General features: G+C 41.5%; 1 protein-coding gene across 2 annotated transcripts; it reads right to left on the reverse strand.

Moving 5' to 3' along the window:
- Window positions 1-229: 229 nt before the first annotated feature.
- LOC110534550 (broad substrate specificity ATP-binding cassette transporter ABCG2) lies at window positions 230-16236 on the reverse strand. Of its 2 annotated transcripts, none has more exons than XM_036954209.1 (16): window positions 16028-16236; window positions 13061-13293; window positions 10124-10183; window positions 9896-10010; window positions 9545-9697; window positions 8573-8730; window positions 8192-8343; window positions 7928-8026; window positions 7063-7313; window positions 5473-5555; window positions 3932-4021; window positions 3282-3406; window positions 2813-2967; window positions 1879-1968; window positions 1547-1674; window positions 230-995 (listed from the first exon to the last, which is right to left on the reverse strand). In XM_036954209.1, exons 2-16 carry the CDS (start codon window positions 13288-13290, stop codon window positions 848-850), a joined length of 2037 nt encoding a protein of 678 aa, XP_036810104.1. In that variant the 5' UTR covers window positions 13291-13293; window positions 16028-16236; the 3' UTR covers window positions 230-847. The 2 variants fall into 2 exon arrangements, with proteins under 2 accessions (XP_036810104.1, XP_036810103.1); XM_036954208.1 differs by having other exon boundaries at window positions 13061-13308.
- Between the last annotated feature and the right edge of the window lie 1784 nt (window positions 16237-18020).

Raw genomic sequence — 18020 nt, forward strand, 5'->3', positions numbered from 1 at the left:
TATACCCCCTATTGACCTAAATGCCTGTTCTGGAGACGAGACGCCTGCTCTGTCACCAAAAAGGTCTCTCTGTTACTAAAAGGTCTCACAAAGGTGACCATTTAGGCCTCTGTATGTGTTCTAGGAGTCAGGCATTTCTTGCATATGGTCCATTGGAGCGACGGTAACGGTTGGTATCGTTGATTTTGGCTATACATTGTTGGTAGGTACATAATTACCACTCGCAAAGTTACATGAACATTTTTATAAAAGCATTGTTTCCAAAACACTAGTATAGATAAAAAGGTAATAAACACAATAGAAACAAACAATTCAATGAATACACACAAAAAAAGCACTAATAAAAGTCATTCATAATTTTTTACATAATTCAACATCAGAATTTTTTCAAATAAATGAGTTCAGTTCCTCTATAAATAGAAACGATTAACTAAATGCCAAGACAGTCTCGTACTAGACTGAAACAAATGCTACCAAATAAACACAGCAGTCAACATGAGAACAATGACTACTGGAGGGCAAAGATTCCACATTAATATTAATGTGGTGAAAATGTACATTTATGCATAGATATTGAACGTTAGAGTGACAGTTCAGCCAAATGACTCATTTACAGTGCTAGTGTAGCTAGTTCAGCAAAGCCAAAGCGTGGATTGCAGTCTCCACTTGTCCAGGAAATGAATATGTGAATATGTAATTTGGCTGAACTACCTATTTAACCTGTCTCAGTGCAAACCATAGGCACACTGCTTCATGTTATAACATATGTATGGAGAGAGAAACTACGGGCAGTTTGTCATTGATATAACCACAGAGGAGTCAATTGTAAGGCAAAGTAAGACACTTCTTATGTGAACTTCTTAATAAACCGCAGCTTCAGATAGGCGATGACCAGGAAAATTAGTGTCATTATTGCCAAGGCAACGTGGTTTTCCCATAGGCCCCATGTAGTGTATTCTATTCCTAGGTAGTCCAGGTATTGTTCCCCTGTGCACCTGGAATGAGAAGGAGAGAAGACCAAACAAACGTTCACCACGGTGTATCTATGGGATCCCGTGGACAAGCAAGGCTGGGTCACGTTAAATAGGAAGAAAGTGTTTAGAAACAGACTGAATCCTGAACCTGAACTAATTTGAGTTTTCAGCTGAAAAGGACTCAGGTGGGTCAAATTTTATTGCGTCGTAGGATAATTATTGTGTTTATTCTCTAATATGTATTTTTTAATTGTATCAAATAATTCAGCTTTCGCTGCTATTGATACCCAGTAATGATGCCTTATTGAAATTATCCATTCTCTAATGTACGGTAGAGGATCTAGCTAACACAACTGCTGCTCCATCTACAATGACTTCCTCAGTAGATGGTGCTAGAGGTACTACAGTGATCACAGGCACTGCACTTAATGACAGCATGTTTGTAGCCTACTGATAATACTAGTTATATACCGTATAAACCGTATTTAAGTCAACCAACTATTCACTATTTCTAAGCAAAAATTATAAAGATAAATTCCACAGTGTGTGTGTGTGTGGATTACGTTACTCACGTTATCCCGAGAGTGTGATTAGTGTTCATACTGCAGTTGGTCATCATGCCAGAGCCAGGAGACATGGTGGTGCCAACGGCAGGGTCCTCACAGAACTTCAGCCCCACAAACTCGTTGATCTCCAGGGCCTAGTCATTAAGAAACGTTACAATACTTAATAATACAGTTTTATTATAGTACATAATAACATACGGTATATATTAATATTTAAAACAATTCTATATGTAATGAATAGCGCTATAAAAGTTGAATAAATAAAACTTATTAATACAGTATGTATGGCAACATTTCACTAGATCAATTAAGAAGTTGTGGCTGACTGAGGTACTTACTGTTAGACCGTAGCGAGGGATACTGAGGTACTTCAACCAGGCCAGCCAGTTCATGATACTGGGCAGGTTCACCAGCAGACCTGAGAAGATCTGACAACACATCAATAAATATTAATTCACCAATGACATTGAAGTTCCAACCCCTAAATTACAATTTGACCAGGAAATTGCCATTTTACAAGACAGACCTGGTAAAATGGAAGGAGCCCAACAAGCAGAACAAGATACAATAATGTTATCGGATCCAACACAGCCACAAAGAGAGAGTTGAGCGGCGGCGAGCCAGCAACCGGCAACAGGAGCGTTAAAAAGGCAAACCAGCACCTGGAGGGTTGCCAGTCCGGATCCCGGGTCTGACAGGAAGTAATCTGGCAACCGAGCTGGCAACCGGAGGGTTGCTGGTATCAAATCCTAGATGCTGTTGCCTGCCGTTTTGCCCTTGAGCAAGGCACTTAACCCCCCACAACAACAGCTCCCCGGGCGCCCAGTGTGGCAGCCCCCAGCATATCTACAAAACCTGGCGTGTATGCATATGGGTCTTTCAGAGGGGTGAGGTTAAAAGTCCAATTTCGGTTGGACCTCGTGTGCAATTGACCAATAAAGTGATCTTAATCTGATCTTAGTCTTGACACCACAGAACCTATCTAAAGATCAAACAGAAAGACAGACAATAACACCACAGATCCTACATCACTTTAATCCAAGGCTAGAAAAGATGACGGCCATTCCCCACTGTAATTTCCATGTGTAACCTTGGTATGCAACGCAAGTTTATATTTATGTCTATACATAACTAGCAAATAATACTAGTGGGACAGCGCTGAACTTGAACCATAACTGGCATTGCAATACAACTCAGGTGCACCCTGCGCGTCCCTGAGTACCCCACCGCGCGAATGTGGCCACCGCATTACACCCTCGTCCCTACACTCACCATCATGAAGACGAAGCTAATGGTCATGAAGATGTTGGCCATTGCCACCACACTCTGGTCGGCAGAGATGGCCATGGTCATGGCGGTGGCTGTGTAGGCCACCAGGGTTACGGTGAACATGAAGATGAAGAAGGCTGCTGGAGTGGTTTTAAAACCTGCAGGAGAGACACACACACTTGAATTTTAAGATCATTTCAGAGTCTAGTTTTGAGTGGTAGGGTACATGCCCCTCTGCAAAGAGGGTTTGACCTTTCTTGACCTTTTACTGTCTGTGCCATTACCGTCTCAAATCTAATTGTATTTGTCACGCACAGTTTATACAGCAGGTATAAAAGGTGCAGGGAAATGCTTGTGTGCTAGCTACCTCAACGTCTACTCTATGTCCCTCTACTTTCCTTCCATCTTGACAAATCAAATGTAATCTTCATAAATGCAAATGTCTCATTCCCATGTTGTGCATCCAACCCACCTATCATGAAGTAGACCACGCAGCTGAAGACGATGGCGGGGATGGTGCGCAGGGTGATGATGTCAGACAGGATCTTGGACAGGAAGTAGACTGAGACTCTGTAGTACCCGCTGATGTACTCATGGCTGTTGGGGACAACAAAGACAAGAAGTCTACATTAACTCAGACAAGAAGTCTACATTAACTCATACTGAGTGGTTTATTTTCTAACTTCCTTGGCTAGGGCCATTTGGAACTAATGCTTGCCGGGGTATTTCATACTGAAAATGCTCATTTACAGAATAATTAGAAGTACAAAGGTCAAACAGTGAACCTAATGTAGCTGTAAACAAATGCTTGTTGGTCCATTTCATACTGATAATTATTTAGGCAGAGACAGTGTCTTCATAATCACATGTATATATATATATATATATATATATATATATATATATATATATATATATATATATAATAGAGAGTGCGAGACTTGTTGTTTTATAATATATTTTTTCTTCATTTTTCCTCCACTCCAGATCCAACCTTATACATACGAACAACAACTTACAGACACACACAAACCATGTCTACATCTAATCTGGCTAGACCCGCATGCTCACACCCCCATATTCCAGGTTATAGTGGTGCCACTGGTCTACTACAGTACGTACACAAACAGCTTCCTCTCTGTGATGAAGAGTTCTGCAGCGGACAGCGTGCTGAAACATTGGTTGGTGGTGATGAAGAAAAGAGCACCAATCCTACAAGAGGGGAAACATCAAGTCATGACATGAAATCCTTATGTTCTGCCCAGTCATGCATGAAATGAAAGGGGGTAAACCCCTATTGAAATGAATGCTAGATGTTTTGCTGTGTGTGTACTCCATCGGCCTTCAGACTAAAGGGACCAAGGGAGTGGAGTCGTACTGTAGGTCTAATTGGACCCAGGCCTGGGTTCAAATACTATTTTAAATATCTCAATTACTTTCACATACATTCAAAGTAAGTATTCAGATACAGTTTATTTGAAAAGACAGGTAGCTGAATATTTTAATGTATTTGGAAATACACTTGGAAAGTATTTGTCAGTATTTTCAAATACTATTTTCAAATACCCGGGTTAAATAAATGGGAGTGTATTTGAGTATTTGAAATACAATTTGGCAGACTATTTTTTATATATTTTTTACAAATAACCATTCAAATACTCAATTAAAAGTAATTGTTTGGGCTATGTATTTGAAAATACTCAAAATACACATAAAAATACATTTCTAAATACTACATAACTCAATACACATTTATTTGAACCCAGATGTGATTGTACCAATAAAATAAATGAGCAAAATCCTGATTATTGTAAGCAGATTAATACACTAGTTGAAGACACCCTAATGTACTTGTCCTCAAGCTCAGTTGTGCACCGGGGCCTCCCACTCCTCTTTCTATTCTGGTTAGAGCCAGTTTGCGCTGTTATATGAAGGGAGTAGTACACAGCATTGTACGAGATCTTCAGTTTCTTGGCAATTTCTCGAATGAAATAGCCTTAATTTCTCAGAACAAGAATAGACTGACGAGTTTCAGAAGAAAGTTATTTGTTTCTGGCCATTTTGAGCCTGTAATTGAACCCACAAATGCTGATGCTAAAGAAAATTTTATTGCAGTTTTATTGCTTCTTTAAACTGAACAACAGTTTTCAGCTGTGCTAACATAATTGCAAAAGGGTTTTCTAATTATCAATTAGCCTTTTAAAATGATAAACTTGGATTAGCTAACACAACGTGTCATTGGAACACAGGAGTGATGGTTGCTGATAATGGACCTCTGTACGCATATGTAGATATTCCATTACAAATCAGCTGTTTCTAGCTACAAAGCTCATTTACAACATTAACAATGTCTACACTGTATTTCTGATCAATTTGATGTTATTTTAATGGACAAAAAAATGTGCTTTTCTTTCAAAAACAAAGACATTTCTAAGTGACCCCAAACTTTTGAACGGTAGTGTATATGTGTGCATTATCCTGTTATAACATCTCTCTCCCAAAGCAGAGTCATTTACTAACCTAACCTTTACAGGCAGACACTGCCGTTGTTCTGCCCCATGGGATACCATCAATTTCAGTCTACAGATTAATCGAAATCAGATCACCTTTACATCCCATTCTGAGATGGATTTAAGGTGTTGTGATAAAAATGGTTCCCCCACCTGTTCTGTATTCCACTCTGGTTGTCCTTCACCCCGAAGAAAATGGCGCCCACAATAAGAGCCAGAAAAATTGTGATTCCCAGCTGCCCAAAAGAGAAACATCGTAAGTTTAGTAGCCAGGTCAAAGGTCAGCAAATCAAACAAGCATAACGTCATATTTTACATCATGACCCGCAATGTGCCGTGGCATTGGGGAGTAAACAATCTTATATGTCTGGCAATATGCCAGACACAACTGAGACTTCAGTTGCACGAAGGAGCCCATTTTGATCAAAGGTCCAGGCACATTTTAATGTAAACACATCTCTTTAGGTCTATAGAAAAAAGGGTTTAGCTCTCTCTCAGAGAAGAAAACAATATTATATTCTTGAAATACAGTTAGGTAAGATACTATGATGAATACAAAGGTCAGGAGAAGTATCACTACTTATCCTGGCCTTGCAGAGGTAAAGGGTCTAACCCTGATAGAACCTGATTAGTCTATTAAGAACCCTGATAGAACCTGATTATTAGTTTATTAAGAACCCTGATAGAACATGATTAGTCCATTAAGAATGTGGACATTCTTAAAACTAGGTATATTCCCACACAAACTACACCGAATCAGCGCTCTCCACACTCTCCCTCATTCATTCTCATCCACAGACCGGTAGTCCATGTCGGGTAAGAAAAAGAGAAAACAAAGAGAGAAAGAGTGAAATCTCCAGAGCGACATTTGTTTTAATCCTGACGATTTACATCTTATGACAGGCCTAACCGGCCCCAGCGCGGTTCCCAGGGTGAGAGGATAAGCTAATAAGGTTGAGCCTTTTTCACCTCATTCCCCAAGCCCCTCATGTAGAAGCCCAGTGTGGGTCATGGCGTGATCATGTGACAAAGGTCTGGGCCCTGGCCACTGGGGGGGGAAGGGGGGGGGGGGGGCTGTGGCCAGATATGATATCACTTCAGTTCTAGGCCTGGAGAGGCAACAGCTGGGTCACAACAGTCAGCAAAGCTGATTAGCTAGGTCTCCGGCCCTCTAGCCTTTAAGATCCAGACCCCAGCCTGGGATTATTGTCGATTTACTATGAGGCCAATTAGCTGTTAATAATTCTTGAAGTGAGATACTTCTGATGGCATGTTGTTGCCTTGGATGACTAATGAGGGCACTAAGTCGTCAGAACTCCCTCCTCCCGCCATCTCTGTCACCCTTTAAGCGCAAAAGAGCTTGTTGTGAAGTAGAGAAAAGTACGCGGGCTGCAATTAAAAATCATACTATTCTCAAGTCTTTGGTGTTGTTGGTGATAGGAGCGGAGCTAAATCCATTACCCTTTTATTCTGAGAATCCTCTCCCCAGTTGTGTGTGTTTGAAATTAGTTTAGGGGACATTGGTACAGCACCTCTTAAACTTTAAACCCACAAATAGAAATCCGGTGAGTATTGGTGTGTGTGTGCATCTGTATTGGTGTGTGTGTGCATCTGTATCGGTGTGTGTGTGCATCTGTATCGGTGTGTGTGTGCATCTGTATCGGTGTGTGTGTGCATCTGTATCGGTGTGTGTGTGCATCTGTATCGGTGTGTGTGTGCATCTGTATCGATGTGTGTTCTAACCTGTGCGACGGAGGTCTGGGGGTTCAGCGCTAGGTTCCGGAAGGTTCTGCCTAGGACCCAGTGGAGCTGGGTGAAGAAGGAGCTGTTGTAGGTGATAGTACGGGACGTGGGCTTGGTGGTGTACTGCTTTCCCTGGGTGATCCTCTCCAGCTCGACCTGGGTGTCTCTGAAGTTGGAGCAGTTCCTGTACTCCTCCACTAGACGCTCCTCGATGGTCTGCCTGGAGCCACTCAGCTCCTCAAAGTCAATGTCTAGAAGGGGAGAGAACCGAGAGTCAATACACACTGTTAAAGGTTGGAGACCATCACCCCTTAATTCACCCATGACAACAACCCATTTTTCAATCCATCCCCTTATCCTAAGTGCAAAAGACCCAGATACAAATTCATTGAAGTCCAGTCCGAGATTCGGCTGACTACTCCCATTGTACCAAAACGGTTCCTTCCACAATCCACACCGATAGTGTATTCCTGTCGCTATTAGCATTAGCCGTAGCCTCTCAAAGGCCAACAAATCCTACTGTACCAGTACAGATCAGAGGGTTTTTCACATTGAGCTGATAGGATTAACGGGGGTTATCCAACTGCCTGGCCTCCAGCCTCAGGCCCTGGCTGCAGCATCAGCCGCCCGCTCCCTCCAACCCCTGTCCCTGTCTGGGCAACGCCAAGCCTCCTGCACCCCTAATCTTACTGACCCAGGGGCAGATGTTGTTTGTGTTAGAGCGCTGGGTCCCTTGTTCTTTTACTATGCTGCCAGGGCTCTAAGGCACCTTTCAGGTCTTGCGAGACTTGGACTCATACACTGCACACTGTTTGTTAGTGTGTGTGTGTGTGTGTGTGTGTGTGTGTGTGTGTGTGAAAATGACCTTCTCCCTGAATCTTGTTCATAGCAGTGGCAGTAGAGTCTCCGTTGATGACGTCTAGGAAGAAGTCGGCTGGGTTGTTGTGGGCCTCGCAGGCGTAACCTAGGATACAACAACACATGTGAACATTAGTCTCCCCTATATCAATCTCTATTCTGCTTTGTCCCATTCAGGACTTTTACATCAATCTAACTTCCTTTAGCTTTTAAACAACACATCAACGGTATCTCCTTATTCTTTGTGTGTAGTATTGGTATTGAAGGTTACCTATGTCGGCGAAATAGTCCAGTGCATTCTGGGCCGGCCCATGGTACACCTGTTTGCCGCTAACTAGCAGGGTCAGGGAGTCGAACAGCCGGTAGATGGAGTAACGCGGTTGGTGGATGGACATGATGATGGTGCGTCCCTGATTGGCCATTCTAAAAGGAGATAAGACAATGAAAAAAGGCCTGGAGGTCTACATTTAACAGGGTAGCCAATAAGAAAGGTAGGACATTTAGAGGACAAATGTGGTACAAATTAAACAGGGAAGGGAATAAGAAAAGCATCTAAATATGAAATGTAGGATACCTACCACTAACCCCACCCATTAGGAATCAATCGAAATTAAATTAAATGTCTTTCCTTCTTGGAATAGTAGTGCTATACCTTTTGAGCAGCAGCAGGACAGAGTTAGCGGTGCTAGCGTCCAGGCCCGTGGTGGGTTCATCCAAGAAGAGAACAGAGGGGTCGATGATGAGCTCCATGCCGATGTTGGTCCTCTTCCTCTCCCCTCCAGAAATCCCCCGGATCATCTGGGTACCAACCTGGGGAAGAACACAATCACATCACATGATAGCCCTTGGACATCTATCAAATGCTGTATGGTACCACAGCCTTCTATGACATGATAGCCCTCATATGGCCCGACACCTTCAAAATGACATTGGAAGACATTGGTGAGAAGGAAGCAATTTTACTGCATATCTACAATGGGTATACAAAACATTAAGAACACCTGCTCTTTCCATGACACAGACTGACCAGGTAAATCCAGGTGAAAGCTTTGATCCCTTATTGTTAAAGCCACTTGAATCAGTGTAGATGAAGGGGAGGGGAGGAGACAGGTTAATTAAGGATTTCTAGAACTAGAGACAATTGAGAGATGGATTGTGTATATGTGCCATTCAGAGGGTGAATAGGAAAGACAAAAGATGCCTTTGAATGGGGTATGGTTGTAGGCGCACCAGTTTGAGTTTGTCATGAATTGCAACCCTGCTGGGTTTTTCACGCTCAACAGTTTCCTGTGTGTATCAAGAATGGTCCACCACCCAAAAGACATCCAGCCAACTTGACACAACTGTGGGAAGCATTGGAGTCAACATGGGCCAGCATCCCTGTGTGTGTGTGGGGGGGGGGGGTGCAACTCAATATTAGGAAGGTGTTTGGTATACTCAGTGTATATAGTGGAGAGAAAATACTGTGGACGGTTTGATCATAGAGATCCTATTAAAATGCATTTAGTCCTACTCAAATTCAAATTCCTAATTCTATGGATTTGACTCTCACAGGCTCATAAAACTACCATGAATTCAGTCCTGAACAGTCGTCTCAACATTTCCATTCTATGTTACAACGTACCTTAGCGTCAGCCACCTTGGTCAGGCCTAGCTCGGTGATGAGGTCGTTGACCCTGGCGTCCTTTTCTTTCTGGGGCACGGAGCGGGGCAGACGCAGCGCTGCAGAGAATCGCAGGTTCTCCCTCACTGTCAGAGTCCCCATCACCACGTCGTCCTGGTGAGGTCACAGAGACAAAGGTCAGAGGTCACTGACTGGGGTAATATGGTCAGCTTTGAAAAAAGTACTGTAGCTATACTGTTTTTTCCTGCTGTTGGACCCTAGAGTTGTGTTGTACATGTCTCCTTTGAATATGCTCTTCTAACTGCGTCATGGTCTCCGACAATATTTACAACAGGTAGCCAATAGACTTACCTGGACAACATAGCCGGAGAGGCACTTGAAGTTGGGTGGTTGTGGCGCCCCGTCGATCAGCACTTCCCCTGAGAGACCAGAGGGGTCCTTCCTGGCTGCTAGAACGTCCAGGAACCTAACCATAACGTTAGATCAATAATCACTATGGCAACCTGTGGGACCTTTCTTTTTTGGAACAAGCAATGTAATGCCTTCAAGATAAACCGTTGTCATCAACAAAATACTCACGAGGACTTTCCACTTCCAGTGGGTCCTAGAATAGCATTTAGACCCGGTCTCATGATGCCACTGCAAGACAACGACAAAACGCAGAAGATATTTTAAGTTGCACTGAAACATTCCACATATTTACCATAATAAACATGTAATCAACACACATTGTGTTACATCATGTTTTACACCAATGAGAAGTGTAGCACTGTATTCTAAATTATGAAAGACTTACAAAAATCAATAAGAGTATAGGCCTACAGTTCAGTTGCAAATCAGTAAATGGATTTGGATATGTGTACCAACAACTGAGTCATTCATAAGCATTTCAAACTGTTGGAGTAAGTTGGTAAAATCAAAGCTAGATGAACCTAACATTGAATCAATACCAATAAAAAAGCCGATTAAGGACCAAGAATTATAAGACAGAACTTTTATCATCAAACGAAATGCTAGATTTATAGCACCTTATGACATGCTTACGACAGGTTTATAGCACCCATTCAAGTCATGGGCAAAGCATTTTTGTCATCTACTTTCTATACACGCAATGTTACACAAATGTCTTATCAAACCATTACATACGGCGGCTAAAGTTATCACGCCAGTCCAGCAAGTTTATCAAGTGTCAAGGGCTTGTGGTTTTAACGTGTAAACATTGTCTCTATAGCATAGTCATACACACGGAAGAATCACAAGAGTGACAGAATGAAAAGGAGGAGGTTTGGTTCTCCAATTAACCGATTCAAACAGCACAAAGAATACGCTGACCCCAAAGACCTCCAACAATCTGAGAATGAGTTCTATCTATACCATTGTATAATGGTCCAAAACAAGAATACATAATCAAATTTTGTGATTCCACAAAGAACATTTGCATAATTGGTATAAAAAAAAGTATCTGTCATATAAAAACAGAATTAAAAAGCTGAATTATAAAGGCTGGTAGTGTGGAATCACGTGACAGCATTTCATTTGGTTCCTTGGCAGCTTGCTCCGCAGTGCATCAAAGAGATTACACGCAAGAAACCATGCTTAATATCATATAATTAACACTAGGGGAAACGGACCAAAACTTGTGTGAAATTACGCATTCCTCCCTGGGAAATGTCCAGTACATTTAATGCCATCAGAAAAAAAAGACATTTGAATGTTCCACTGCACTATTGTTCATTGTGGTCTGAGTATGCGAGCCCTAATCTCAAATGGAGAGGCCTGTATGTTTTGTCAACTTGTGTTAATGATCTCTCTCCCTCTTTTGGTTTCACTTCACTTTCACGCTCTCTCTGACACACACACACACACACACACACCTAAAACCTCTTCATGAGCATTGGAGAGGCAGCAAACTTAATTCCTATAATTGAGTTAGATCCATCAATGACACTCACAAGCATTCCTAATTTGTTAACACTCCCTTAATTCACTAGTAAAGGGGCAGTGGTAGACAAAAGTAGCCAATTGTCATACTTGAGTAAAAGTAAAGATACCCTAGTAGAAAATGACTCAAGTAAAAGTGAAAGTCACCCAGTAAAATACTACTTGAGTAAAAGGCTAAAGGTATTTGATTTTAAATATACTTTAGTGTCGAAAGTAAATGGAATTGCTCAAATGTACATAAGTATCAAAAGTATAAATAATTTCAAATTCCTTATATTAAGCAAACCAGACGGCACAATTTTCTCATTTGTTTGTTGTTGACGGACAGCAGGGGCACACTCCAACACTCAGACATAATTTACAAACAACGCATCTATGTTTAGTGAGTCTGCCAGATCAGAGGCAGTAGGGATGACCAGGGATGTTCTCTTGATAAGTGTATGAATTGGACCATTTTCTTGTCAAAATATAACGAGTACTTTTGGGTGTCAGGAAAAAGGCATGGAGTAAAAGGTACATTATTTTATTTAGGAATGTAGTGAAGTAAAAGTAAAAGTTGGCAAAAATATGTAAAGTAAAGATACCCTCAAAAATGACTTAAGTAGTACTTTAAAGTATTTTTACTTAAGTACTTTACACCACTGTAAAGGGGTGTGGTGGTGGGCAGGAATACACTGAGGCTGTACCAAAAAAGACAAGCAAACAGGCACAGAGCGAGAAAGAGGGGAATCTGCCAATAAGTCCACATCGAATTAGCTTCATGATCACCAAATGTAATTGGGTGGTCAAAGTGTATATTAACTTCAGGTCCACTAGCATTTCAGCGTGTGTGTGTGTTATTGTAGCTAGTTATTGAGTATTTTTACAAGCACAGTAATAATTTGAAATTAAACTGATGAATGGCAGTAGGCAGATTATGCAATAGCCATGTAAACATCTTACTCTGCTTATCTTAAATCAGCGTACGGTCAAAATCAAAGTAAGCATATGCCAATAAAAAAAGCAATCGTTTGAATTATTAGGACATGTAAACACCTTAATCTGCGTTCCAGCGGTGTATTTGATCTGCGCATGTGCCAGCACCAGCCGAGTGAGCCTCCCTCTTTAGCGCGAGTGAAGTGAGTTTGGAACAACTGAATGTATGAGTCTTAGAAGTAGTTTTCACATACAAACTTTATATGTCCCAACTCAGAATCAAATATGCTTCCAAAAAAATAACATGGGCGCTGTGGTTGACGCTTTTATCCAAAGGGATTTACAGTCATGTGTGCATACATTTTTCATATGGGTGGCCCCAGTGGGAATCAAACCTTTATCCTTAGCGTTGCAAGCTCCATGCTCTACCAACTGAGCCACACAGGACTGTGTGTGTGTGTGTGTGCACGCATGTGATCAAACTCACTTTAATCATCCAATAGTCAATTAGTATCACTACAACTTGTGCGTTTGGGCATGTTTCAAGGTGGAAGCCTGTGTGTAGAATACATGAGAGTGTGTGTGCATCTTTGAAAGTGTGTGTTTGTCTGCTTGTGTCTGTGTGTACATGAGACCAAAGGATCCACTAACTCCACTCACTTGAGGTCCACCAGTATCTCCCTGGCAGTGTTCTTCCTCTTGCAGAGCGGTCCAGTCTTCAGCTTCACCTTGTACTGGATGCTGTGGAAGCTGACCGTGGAGCCCCGGGGCTGCAGCTTGTTCAGCTCCACCATGGTGCTGCTGGTTATGACCTTGGTCCTGGGCGTCCCGTTGGTGGACGTGACGTCTTCAGTCATGGCGACGCTGATGTGATTGGCTCGATCGGTCATTATCTGCAGGGGTGAGACCTGTGGGGATTGGTCAAGGGATGGGTCTGAAATTGATACACTATTTTCCTCGTGTAGTGCACTACTCAAATCAAATGTTATTGATTGCGTGCACATACTTTGCAGATGTTATCACAGGTGCAGGGAAATGCTTGTATTTCTAGCTCAGACAGTGCAGTAATACCTAATAATACACACAAATCCCTCAAAATAAAAAGAAATGTATTAAGAAATATCATGACGAGCAAGTCAGAGTCCGGAATATAAATATATATGTATATGATGGTATGGACAATATATGAATAGAAAAGGTGTGTACAGCAGTAATTATATAGGATGAGCCTTGACTAGAATACAGTATAGACATATGAAGTGGGTAAAACAGAATGTAAACATTATTAAAGTGACCAGTCTTTAATGACTATGTACATAGCGCAGAAGTCTCTAAGGTGCGGGGTTGAGTACCAGGTGGTAGTCGGCCAGTAACAGTGACTAAGGTTCAGGGCAGGGTACTGGACGGAGGCCGGCAAGTGGTGACTATTTAATTTTTATTTTATTTTACCTTTATTTAACTAGGCAAGTCAGTTAAGAACAAATTCTTATTTTCAATGACGGCCTAGGAACAGTGGGTTAACTGCCTGTTCAGGGGCAAAACGACAGATTTGTACCTTATCAGCTCAGGGATTTGAACTTGCAACCTTTCAGTTACTAGTCCAACACTCTAACCACTAGGCTACCCTAGAGGCATGGAGATAGAAGCTATTTTTAGTCTCTTGGTCCCAGCTTTGATGCACCTGTACTGTCTCGGGTGGCTGAGGTCCTTTATGATCTTCTTGGCCTTCCTGTGACACCGGGCGCTGTAGATGTCTTGTAGGGCGTAGGGCAGGCAGTGTAGAGAGCCCTGCGGTTGCGGACGGTGCAATTGCTGTACCAGGAGGTGATACAGCCTGACAGGATGCTCTCAATGGTGCATCTGTAGAAGTTTGTGAGGGTCTTAAGGTCCAAGCCGTTGGGTCTTAGGGGCTGTTGCGTCTTCTTCCCCACACTATCTGTGTGGATGAACCATTTCAGGTTGTCAGTGATGTGCACGCCGAGGAACTTGATGCCTTCCACCCTCTCCACTGCTGCCCTGTCGGGGTGGATGGGGGTGTGCTCTCTCTGCTGTCTCCTGAAGTCCACGATCAGCTCCTTCGTTTTGTTGACGTTGAGGGAAGGGTTATTTCCCTGGCACCACTCCCCTCACCTCCTCCCTGTAGGTTGTCTCATCGTTGTTGGTAAATCAGGCACACCACTGTTGTGGCATCTGCAAACTTGATGATTGAGTTACTTCTGAGCAAAGTGATTCTGGTCAAAAGAAGTGCACTACTGTATGGAGAATAAATAGGTGTCACTTAATTTGAGATTTAGTGGATAAATAGAAGGACTTTTAATGTGTTTTATTGATGCATTTAGGACATACTTTGGTGTATGAATCTGAGAGCTTCAAGTAAGGGAGGGATATACTGTAGAGACAAACTTCAGACTTCTAGGAAGAGTGATGTGCATTTATCATTACGCAATACATTTAGATGTGGAGAAGTGGAAACATTGGACACATTGTCTGCATATCTGAGCACATTTAATTAGGATCCGTCTAAATGAATGTCATGCGACCTTTGCGGTGGACTGGTACATAGAGAGAAAGAAGCTTGAGAGACGGAGAGAGAAGCTCGAGAGACGGAGAGAGAAGCTTGAGAGATGGAGAGAGAAGCTCGAGAGACGGAGAGAGAGGCTCGAGAGACGGAGAGAGAAGCTCAAGAGAGAGAAAGAGAGAGAAGCGCTCCAGAGAGAAGCAATAGAGAAGCTAGAGTGAGGAGAGACACCCAATCGCTTTCAAATGCAGTTATAAATACATTATTCCACTCTAAATACCTCTGCTCTGGGATAGGCTTGTTGAAGACAAATTAAACCGAATAATTGAATCTATTTAATCCTATAGGAATGTATAGACACTGGAAAACAGTATACTCGTCCAGTGAGCAGACCTGCGTTGACATTTAGTTAGTTGAAACACTTTCCACATGTACATTCATTGTGCTTTTCTTTTCTTTTTTACCACACTCTCAGCATAATTGTTACAAATGTATATCATAGCCTAGACTAATTGAAATTATATATTCATGTTTTACCATGACTGAAGATAGCAATTCACATTTATAAGCCAAGTCTTTTTTATTGACTTTTCTGTCATAAAAAGATTAAGCAGGACAGGACACATTTGTCCCATGAAGACGAATAATCGTAGGCCTTCTTGGAAATATGATTTCTGAATGGTTTGAATGGGTGACCCTAACGGTTCAACTGGGAATGCAATGCATGGATGACTAAGTAACGTTAGGTTGTTTCTGCGTGAAAAAAAAGTATGTAGCCTTCATTTCATAGACGTAAAGTAAACAACAATATTTTATTGTACAAAAATGCTAAAATAACTCAATGTTTTATTTTACCAAACACGCATGCACTGGAGTGCGTCATTTACAAAAACTTGAACAAAATTGAATCATTGTCTGGAACTAAAATATCATCGGCGCCCGCTATTTTTTATATAATACTAGCATGTATAAGCAGGATGTTACTAAAGAATTCACCAGGAGGATCACGTCACCGTTATGCATGGCATTTAGCCTCCAAATGATGTAGCAAATTTAGCCGAAAATAAAATATATCCCATCTGAAAATATCATGCAAAACGGATACATACCCGCCTGTAAACTTTGAAATTTCTACAGTCCTCTCCAGTCTTGTACTAGAAAAGACCGAACCAAACCACGCGTGTGACCAACGATCCGCTTTGGCCAATGAATTTATACTACCGGTGTTGAATAAGAGAAGCGGCTATGGAGAAATCTCAATACATACTCTTCGCGTCATCTCTCCTCGGTCTCCTTCTCAAAACCCATTGGAGGAGATGGTCAGAGGGGCGGGACCTCTGGCTTTCTCATCCAATGGGTTTTAAGAAGGAGGCGAGGAGAGAGGACGCGAGGATATATACTTGAGATCTTTCCTATGACAGTATGGGCGCCTCCCAAACCGAGCCATGCCGTTAAATTGTGCAAAGCGTGTGCATGAATGGTTCAACCAGGACATTGGCAAATAAGCATGGGCAAATAAGCAATTCTTAATTATTGCCTCATTTAAAAAAATAAAAAAACTATCTTTCAATTGCTCTCATTCGTATCTAGAGCACAACCCCAATGATTGAGATCATCTCCAAACTGATATTTCAGGACTATGAATTACATTTAATTTAAGTGGATTTCAATAGAAAATTAAATGAATTGAAAGGACTGTATAAAAATATAACACAATTCCTAACCTAACCTAATCAGGTAAAACTCCGGACCTTAAATGGTATGACGTAATTAATCTGTTGTAAAAAGGTTTCATATGGGCTATGATGGGACCAGAGTTTTCCTAATCATGTCAAATGTTGTTTTTTTTAACTCCTGGTCTTGACGAGGATGGAAACCCTGTCAAACTACAGCAATCTTGTATTTGTTCATATGAATTATACATGAATGACGTTTTAAAGGACTAGGGGGGTTCCCAGACACAGACACAGAGAAAGCAACATGATTGGACAATAAAACGCACATGGCTGAGCTTGCTTTGTGCAGGTTTGCATCGTGTTGTACTGCCCAATTGCAGGCCTAATTAAAAATGTATAAACAGTCTATATAACAGCTATTGTGTTTATTCATTCCCGTTAATCATTTTGGATCGAGAAAGTATAGATAGCCTAGTCAGCCCAGGTTTTAATATAAACCAAATGTAATCCCATTCACGTTCTCACAAACAAATGGGCTATACATATACAACGTTTAAAACCGCTTCGTTTACCCTGGCCAAGAGGGACAGGGCGCATAGTAGGCTAACAGATGCTGCTGTTAGCCCAATCTAGAGTTGATCAGACCGAAAAATAGTATCGTTTCCATGCAATACGTCATGTCAGATCGCTAATGTTTAGGTATTAAGAATTCTACATTTTTGTAACCGTTTTTTCTTGTGTCGACATTTATGTAACAGTTTCTGCTTGTGTAGGGGGAGTGATGTGTTATCAAGCTTGCTAAATACCAGAGGAAAGTAGAGAGCGCGCCTTGAGCTATCGCGCGACCTGCGATTTTCGTGAATCAAGACACGCAAAGCCTGCAGCAGCACTCCGATATGAAGGACATAAAAATGGTGTGCGAGTTGACAAATCGTTTGAATGCTAAGCGTTGATATATTTGATTAAACTAAATCAGTTGCTTCTACACTTGATTAAAAAATGCTGTGATAAATACCGCCTCGCCACAAGTTTTCCTGTCCCCCTGACTGCTGTAGATCTCTACATATCATTCTAAGTAGTCTATATATTGTTGGTTTATATAGGCAAAGATTGCATTTGGATTACTTATACAGTGTTATTTGGGTTGTCAACTGGATTCGTTCTGACGGTCGTGATTTCTTGTTTTTATGATTATTTATGTTGACCTACTTGTTAGACATTTTTGCTGCATTGTTAGGCGCTATAGTAACACAAGCATTTCCCTGCACCCTCTAACATTTGCTGCTGGGAAGCAATCACTTCAAAACATTTCAGTAATCACACACATACTCAATTATATCTTTCATAAAGACAAAACAACATTCTACACTTCCTAAACAAACACACCCAGAGTATCACATACCAATATACGTAAAATATGTCTGGA

The sequence above is a fragment of the Oncorhynchus mykiss genome, chromosome 19 (genome assembly GCF_013265735.2).
Source record: "Oncorhynchus mykiss isolate Arlee chromosome 19, USDA_OmykA_1.1, whole genome shotgun sequence".
NCBI lineage: Eukaryota > Metazoa > Chordata > Actinopteri > Salmoniformes > Salmonidae > Oncorhynchus > Oncorhynchus mykiss.

Bases quoted from the DNA above. Each gene is read 5' to 3' on its own strand.
- LOC110534550 (XM_036954209.1), bottom strand. From the start codon at position 13,290: ATGACCGATCGAGCCAATCACATCAGCGTCGCCATGACTGAAGACGTC. The intron at 8,027-8,191 runs GTAACCTTCAAT...GTTGTATCCTAG, and splicing joins GGACTATTTCGCCGACATAG to GTTACGCCTGCGAGGCCCAC. The intron at 4,022-5,472 runs GTGGGGGAACCA...CCCCTCTTGTAG, and splicing joins CAGAGTGGAATACAGAACAG to GATTGGTGCTCTTTTCTTCA.